The sequence below is a fragment of the Lingula anatina genome, chromosome 4 (assembly GCF_051362555.1).
Source record: "Lingula anatina isolate TDL-2025a chromosome 4, LinAna3.0, whole genome shotgun sequence".
Taxonomy (NCBI): domain Eukaryota; kingdom Metazoa; phylum Brachiopoda; class Lingulata; order Lingulida; family Lingulidae; genus Lingula; species Lingula anatina.
The window spans coordinates 8,640,248-8,648,805 of NC_141770.1; the positions used below are offsets into that span (position 1 = coordinate 8,640,248).

The 8,558-nt window shown below is 37.9% G+C and overlaps 1 protein-coding gene across 1 annotated transcript; it reads right to left on the reverse strand.

Annotated features, from left to right (window-relative positions):
• Window positions 1–190: 190 nt before the first annotated feature.
• LOC147762239 (monocarboxylate transporter 2-like) lies at window positions 191–6,832 on the reverse strand. Its single transcript, XM_087012274.1, has 7 exons — window positions 6,406–6,832; window positions 4,822–4,967; window positions 3,465–3,767; window positions 2,715–2,992; window positions 2,170–2,395; window positions 1,554–1,697; window positions 191–1,142 (listed from the first exon to the last, which is right to left on the reverse strand). The coding sequence occupies exons 2-7, from the start codon at window positions 4,961–4,963 to the stop codon at window positions 823–825; spliced, it is 1,413 nt and encodes a 470-aa protein (XP_086868400.1). The 5' UTR covers window positions 4,964–4,967; window positions 6,406–6,832; the 3' UTR covers window positions 191–822.
• Between the last annotated feature and the right edge of the window lie 1,726 nt (window positions 6,833–8,558).

Sequence of the window (8,558 nt, forward strand, 5' to 3'; positions counted from 1 at the left end):
CAGCCAAAACTTGTCTACGGGTTATCAGGAATATATTTGTGGACTCTTTAACTCCCGATGATAACCGCATGACAACTCGCAATAGCAAATTGGTGGTTAAGGGTTTTCTTATTGGACAACTGTAATCAGAATATAATGGCTGCCATGAATGTACTCGAGACTCTTTAAATATAATCGGTCAGAGCACATGTATGATAGTGCAGTCCAGAGTACTGAGGTATATGTTTATTCGGTACTGTTGCGTTAATAATGCTATTAAACATTGTAGTGAAGTAATTGTGATTTTGTCTAAGAATGCACGGGCACCATATTAACAGGCACACCTAAAAGATAACCAGTGACCATACCCAAATACCTGACCGAATTTGGAAGTTATTATTATGGGGTTTCTTTGTAGGTTTTCTAATTTGAAGAACTCATATCACCATCTTTTTACCATTTTATCTTAAGACAGATATTCACAGTATCTGATGTTCACCTCTAATAAATATATTATTTTTGTTATCTTGTAATTATACTATTGTTGTTGTGTCTACCATTACACGTATACCACCAACTAGCGCGTGTTCACGTGTTTTTTATTGGTTTTATGGTTGTTTGCCTTACTGCATTGCATTTGATCATATATAAAGGTGTCACTAAAAATTTCTTAATAAAATCACCATAACAACATTCTCTACCTTTTATAGTTCCTAAAAACTGATGCAGAGAAACCAGAAGCTACGGTTTTCGTCAGCAATTAATTTTCATTATCATGATCATTTTTTATAAAAAGCATACCACTTACAAACAGTCACAGGTACACGGAATCTCACATTTGAACTAGTGGTTATTTTCAATATCACCACATGGTTGAATCTTTTCAACTACATAAGATTCGTTAAAGTCTAAAAGGGTAATTGCGTCCAGTGGTTTATCACTTTTGTTATCCGTTATGTATTTGCTTCCAGTGGGTCTCGTATTGCAAAGAAGCGGTGTTGCCATCTGTTGTTCTGCATTGGCTGGCGATGTGCATGTCTGGGCAGTGTTCCGGAATTTATTACATGATATGATTATGATCTGAGCAACCAGTATGAAACCATAAAACATCCCCAAGGCGTTGAATACCAATGTATAGGACCTGTATTTGTCCAGAGCGAGTCCTACAATGATATATTCGTTCAGAATTCGAGTGAAAAATTATTTTTAATAATTTTTTATTAATAGGCCTTAATGTACATACTTTTAAGTAATAACAAAATTGAATAAAAATATGTTTATTACATTAAGTTGAACAATTTTACTTTGGGAGTAGAGTTACATGGTGTTTAAAATGTAGAAATAAATAACTTTGAAAAACCTTAGGTGTCGCTTAACTTAAGAGAATCAGTGTACAGGTTCTAGATAAAGTACATTTCCATAAAGTCTGGAGACAAAAGGAGATATTGATATGCTTTACATATTTTAAAACTCTAGCTTTGTTAGTTAGCTTCGTTAGCTGTCTACGATATACACCCTTTTAGACACCTACTTTTTTGTATCATTATGGCTAGTAACTCTGTACATGCACTCACCTGATAAAATCCCACCGGTGCTTAATCCAATGCCCCGACCAACAAGCTGAATGAGGAATAGACCGTGAACACTTTCTCCCCCCAGAACCTCGTTACAGGCAGCAAACCATGCAGCAATGATGGGACCCTGCCCGGCTCCTAGAACTGAATTATTACAAAAAATCATTGATGCCCTTTATATCACAATTAATTGGCAAGCTGGATCATATTATCGTTTCACTGTACATACCAAGAGGCGATGTTCGTATTCAATAAGAGTGCATTCAGAACAACGGACTAATAGATCCACAGATCAAATATGGCCGACCCACTTGAATGCTGGTTGCGTAATCCCCGTGGTAAATGCATTCAATGTCTAATCGGGAAGTAAGCGGCAAGCTTATAAGTGGGTCGCCATATTTGATCCGCGGATCTGTAAGGCCGCTGTTCTGAATGTCCTCTTAAATTATCTGGCGCCATTTTGTTCACCACCATGGAGGAACGTTCTATATACATCTTTATTTTGTGAATCAGATACTGCATGATTTATCAAGTGACATTTATATCCAATTACCATAGCGTTTATAAATTTTTCCCTATTTTCAAAAATTGAAAGGTTTAAAAAATCGAGATCTACCTGCGCCAAATGAGACAACACCCGCTAGTGATCTGCTTAAAGGTATAAGAAAACAAGCAAGCGCCAACATCAATGCGCAGCCGGCGTACACGTATAACAAGTAACCCTTGATAAAATCTCCTAATATTCCGATAAAAAGGCGAGAAAGTGCGTTGGTCACGCCGAACGCCGTTAGAGTATATGTGGAAGTCAGGCCGTGAAACCCCTGGTCTTCAGCGTATTTTACCTGTAACGCACAGTTAAGGAGTTGTGATATTCTGGGTGCAATATGACAGCACACCCAGATCCGAAATACAAAATACAAGAATCAATAACATTGCTAAGTAAATGATACACAAGTGATAGTATTGCAGTGATGTGAAGTGCTATAAGTATAATGTAAATGAAATAGAATACGAAACTTTATATATCGAGGTGTGTTAAGTTTTTTTAAGTAAATGTTCAAGTAGGTACTTCAGAGTTGCACTTTTGGCGGCATACAATTCAATGCGCATCCATTTTGCATCAATTTTTTCATTAAATGCATTAAATGTCTTCGGTCTTACCAAAAAGCTATAAATCACTGATTGGCCTAGCCCTTTGCACACAGCCGTCAGAAACCACAAGGTCATCAAGGTCATTTTAATCCATTTTCCCCAGGGCGTAGTATGCAGGTCATTGTCATCACGCTTTGAACAAGCCACTTCTTCTGATTTTGGCTCCCGATAAACAAATCCGGTAAAAACGACGAGGAACACGCCAAATATGAGCAAGAAGATAAACGAGTATCTCCATCCAGCAGTAATGATTATCCATCTTATAAGCAGGGGCATCGTTGCGAACCCTGAAAGTCAAATGGTGATTTATCAGTAATCGAAAATATAAGTAACCTTTAGATTTTATCGGATGTTAAATGATAGGTATATGTGAAAAAATCAGGAACTCTACGCTATATGTGAAATAAGTGCGTAAAACATATATACGCCTGTTTTGTGATGTAGTGATAAGGTTAGAGTGAAATATAATGATAATTTGAGGTTTGGTGTAAGCGCAGAACTCTGAACAAGAAATTGACAATTCCGACCATTCCACAGTATCCCCCAAAACATGTTTCCTTCCTTAATTTATCTTCTCCACATATTCCAAAAACAAAAGGGAAACATGAGCGAATGATCCTTGTCTCAGTTCCTTTGAACTCAGCTGGTTGGAAAAGTTTTATAAAGAAAACGATAATATTAATATGGAAAGGAAAACACTGTTACTTGATCCATACAACGACATACAGCGTGATCAATACTATCGCCGTGTCTCTTTACCTGATGGAATGACCATCATTTGAAAGCTGGTGGCAAGGACATGGTAACGATGGTGCCACGGAAACCACTTGTTCAAAAGGAATGACATCGGGGCCATACAGAAATTCATTCCAAATCCAACAATCACTGGACGAGAAATTAGCAGGAACGCCATGTTTGGTGCAACGGCACTCAAGCCCTGTCCCAGACAGCAAAGTCCCAAACCAATCCGTATGGTCCACGGGCGTCCAAGTATATCGGCTATCAAATTTGTTAGATAGCTGGGGACGAGCATGAAGGCCAAAAACAGTGACTGGTTCAGCCCTGAAACACGAATACATTCTTGTCATGCATCAAAATAACGCAATTCCAAAGAGGAGTCAAAATGAATGAGTGATAATTGTCCATAGGCAGATAAACAGATAGACAGATTTATCATTCTTATTTTGGAATGGTGAGCATAAGAATTATAGAAAACGTTTTTTTTTTCTTTTTCACAATATCCTCAGAAAAGTCATATCGATCGAGGTGCAGCCTCGTGATATATTGACCGAAAGCAAAAACCAATAATTATTATTATTATATAAAAAGATATAATGTCATTTAACACCTCAATAATATCAAGGATATGCCATCGATAGTTGCAACATTGCTGTTAATCAACATTGATTTCGTCTGAATGAATACACGTCATTTACCAATACGAAGGTTTTTCACATCTCACATTCTAGATATAATACCGGGATGTCCGTTAAAATTATGTAATATTATATATATATATTTCATGACTTCAGAACGTGCTAGCACACTGGGTACAGTTTGTGTAAAGCAGGATCCGATCTTATTTGCCACACTTGTTTTCAGTGGGATAGCTTAATTTGTTTTTCGGTACGTGAGGCAGCAGACATGGTGCAGTGCGGGAGATTCCTGCCTCATTTGGCTCCGTATCTATGGTCTGCACATCTGTTCTGTACAGTACAAAATGTCCAAACGTGCGAATGCCACATCTTGGTCGCCGCTTTGACTGGATTCCCATACCTAGATCGATCTAACAGGTTCGATCTATCTCCAAAGGGTTTCTCGCTTAATTACTTTCAGATTAAGCGGTTTAGATGTCTGGCACGCCTACTGAAGCTGCTAAACGATAATTAACTTCCCCCTAGCAGCTTGAGTAGGCGTGACAGACATCTAAGCCGCTTAAGTTGATAGCTATTTAGCGAGAATCCCCTTGAAGATTGACCGATCCACAATTAGTACGATAGGGTCTGGGAATGGTCCCTTCTACGTGGCTCTCTCTCTCCCTCTTTCTTTCACATGTTACTCACTACACATATCAAAGAGAGAGCGAGAGAGAGAGAGAGAGAAACTAAGGACTTACCTAGTATAAAATCGGAGCTAAACATTGGCGAACCGGACTGGCTAAATACTGGAACAAGCTCAGCCCAAGTTGTAATCATCCCTGCGAGAAACACCGACATCGGTATGATTGCAACCAGCAAGAAGTAGCCATGATATGCCATTTTCCTGAAGAAAAATGACTCTTTTTAGAGTGAATTTTGGATGAAATGCTATTTTTTAAATCAAGTTACACTTTTACTGGAAAATTGATTAAGTGTCAATTTTTTTAAGTTTAAATAATATTTAAATTATATGTAAGTAATCCATTTTTGGAAATGACATGAAAAAGTGTATACAAAAAGTGTATACAAATTTATTGAAAAAGTCCATCGACTCTGATAACGACCGGGATATGTCCAGCTGATGCTGTTGTATCCAAACAGACTTGAATTTCATATAAAATATTAATATCCAAATCTTTTTTCTCCGATTTTTTCTATTTTTAGTGTAATGGTTAAAACAAAGTCTGAATTCGCGTATTTAATACTTTTAATAACATCTTCAGTGTCACTGTGACTTCAGTTATTTATGAATTAAAAAAAATACATGGATCTCCATATTTTTCTAAATTATCAAGTGTTAAATAGTTACAAGCTCCACAAAGGACACCCATATCAATGTTTGGTCAGTGGTGCGCCTGGTCTCATCTGGCTGATGCCAGAGCTGTCAAGCGCCAAGGCATTGCATCTGACAGGTTTCTCAGAGTTTCATCTGAATAACTTTCTGGACAGGAATCGATCAGTACTTGTTCATGTTGGTACATATTTATTGTAGGACCAGAAGACCCTGGATTTGGTGAGTAATAATTACCCACAGGTTGTTTATAGGGTTTTAATGTTACGATCTCGATGGCTACGGTAGCTGCGCAGTCCCTCAGTTCTGCAAATTATCATCACTGCAATTTTTCTTCTTCCCGGTGATAAGGTTGTCGAATGACAGGACGAATCTCACCTGCACCAATTAATGGGAAACGGACTAAAGTTTCTTGCGGACCTTCATTCATGTTACACGGACGGCTTCCTAGGTCCGCTGTATCTTCTATTATTTATATGGACAACACATGTACTCTCTAAAATCGCGCATCAGTTCAATTTTGAAAACTTTCTGGTCCCGCTTAAGATCAATGATAGTGATTAACGAAAGATATACACTTTATGATTATTGACGCCGATTTGAAAGAAGGAGGGGCAATTTGCGTGTCAGGGTTTAAAGCAAATACTGTATATAACGATACACCAACCCAGGTGCTGTGTATAGCCAACTAATGCTTATAGTCCTGTTGATAATGACCACGTTGAGTAGAACTACCTGTATGAATGAAATGCTTATATTTAATACTGTTGAATGCAGTCTAATGTAATAGTAACTTCACAACAAAGACGCCTGACCGTCAAGATGATCAAGACTCACAATATGCATAGCATGGTTATATTCCCGTTTGATTAAACAACCAATGGAATACCGGGTACATGTACAATTAGTCTTGTTAAAAGAAATACCTATAACCCAGAGTAATGATGATAAATATCATTTGGGAGATTAAACAACAAGGCAAATGGCTTACCTGTAAAAATAAAGATAGAATGGTAGAGTGAAGACGTCTGTCCGTCCTGCTCACGAACTATGTAATGTCTGAGAACGGCCACGACCAGCTCATATCGATGATAGCATGAGGAGAGTAAGAGAATTATCCAACGAAAATTTAGGGATCATAAGGCTAGTGGAACTGAAAAGATTAGACAACAGACTGCAATTATAAGAGGAAATAACCAATTTTGTGAGGTAAGGGAAGTTAAGATAAGATAAGATAAAGGTTTATTTCCGTAACAATAATAAGTAACGTAACATACAATATCATTAAAACAGCGTCGTTCTATCAAAAACGGTAAAAATTATTTTGATAAAAAGTTGAAATCTTTTTATCTAAAAGGAATGCAGCTTCATAAAGGAAGCTGCATAAAATTGTTTACTACCCTTTGAAACTAAAAGCTTGGAGTTGCTTGGTAAAAATTTTAAAATGAGTTGAGTTGATAGACACTGAATGGCCGTGAAATTTGATCAGATAACAATCTGATCAGTCATGGCAAGCTATGGTCTACCGCCTGCAATTTGAAGCAATTGGCTAAAATGCTAGCTGACTTTTCTTGTTACAGAGCTACATGTATCTTTGGTAGGAATATGTTTATCATACACATGTACCTGGCGTACAGTTCCGTCAAAATTTCCCTGCTCGTTAACTGTAAAACTATAGGACCATTACAAGTGGGCTAGACGCTGTTAACGTACAAAGAACAGTTTCGACAAGGCCTTTCTTATACCAGGCAAAATTAATACTGTCGTTGTGAGACATAGTTTTTTTTTTCGAAATTCTGGAACAGTATGGTGGTATACTCGATTCCTCACTGTTCAAATGACGACTGGCTTCTGTGGATATTAACAATCACTTCTTGTGACACTTTACGAACAAATACAGGAAGCCTGCATGCATGGGGGGGGGGGGGGAGGGGGCGGGTCATCAATACATGCAGACTGGGTTCCCATACCTAGATCGATCTAACAGGATCGATCCATCTCCAAGGAGTTTCTCGCTAAACTGCTTTCAGCTTAAGCGGCTTAGATGTCTGTCACACCCACTGAAGCTGCTAAACGATAATTTCAATTAAAAGTACCCCCTAGTAGCTTCAGTAGGCGTGACAGACATCTAGGTCGTTTAAGTTCATTGCAATTTAGTGATAGTCCCCTTGGAGATAGATCGATCCACAGTTAGTACGATAGGGTCTGGGAATGGTCCCGTAGCCTCACTAATACAGGACAATACATGTACACAGCACCCGGCTCACTTAGTATCCAGGCCCTAGTGGCATGACAAATGGAGATGTATTGGATGCCGATCTTTGTCAATTTACCGTATTATCTATCTGGTCAATCTGTAACAAACCATTTAATATCAATTACAAAATTGGACTATTCAGATAATACTGCTGTACATTCCACACCTTTCAAATAAATAATTGCTAATGATTAGAGGGTGATGATGCGTTTCGGATTGGATGTCGGTTTATATGACAACGACGACAATGTAGACAGCTGCAACGAAATTATATTACGAGAACAAGCCTTTTTTCCCCAGATGTAACGACTCCGATTGCCGTGGAAAATTTTGAACTTTACATAAAGTAACTAACGAAGGGCATCTGTAACGAAAAAATAATAAATAAGGGTGTCTTTTAGCCTATAAAAAACGTAAAATATCGTAAAATATGAAAACAACTTACCTTCAACAAAGAGCGTTTTGGTGCATGTCGTCTTCTGTCTCCACATCTGTCTTTGATTTTCGATCTACAAAATTGTGGAAACTGCGTCTTGGATTTTAATATTAAAATATTTTCCCTGCTTTTGATCCTAATTATTATGTACTGAAACACCTTGAAAGGCTTTGAAACTCGTTTATTCCCAGGCGGATCCAGGATTATATGAAGGGGGGGGGGGGTGTCCGCGGAAGCGAAGCCGACCCTCCCCCCATCTACGTTACAGTTTGCCCCTGTACACTGCATTGTGGGATAACTTTCAGCTTAAAATATGCACGGAAGCAGAAGGGTCGATAATTTCCATACATTTTAATTTAATTTTAAAAAATTTGCATAAAACAAGCATGTATATCCCTATCCTTTTTTCAGAAAAAGACAAAGAAAATACTTAAAGTATGTGTTAAGAACC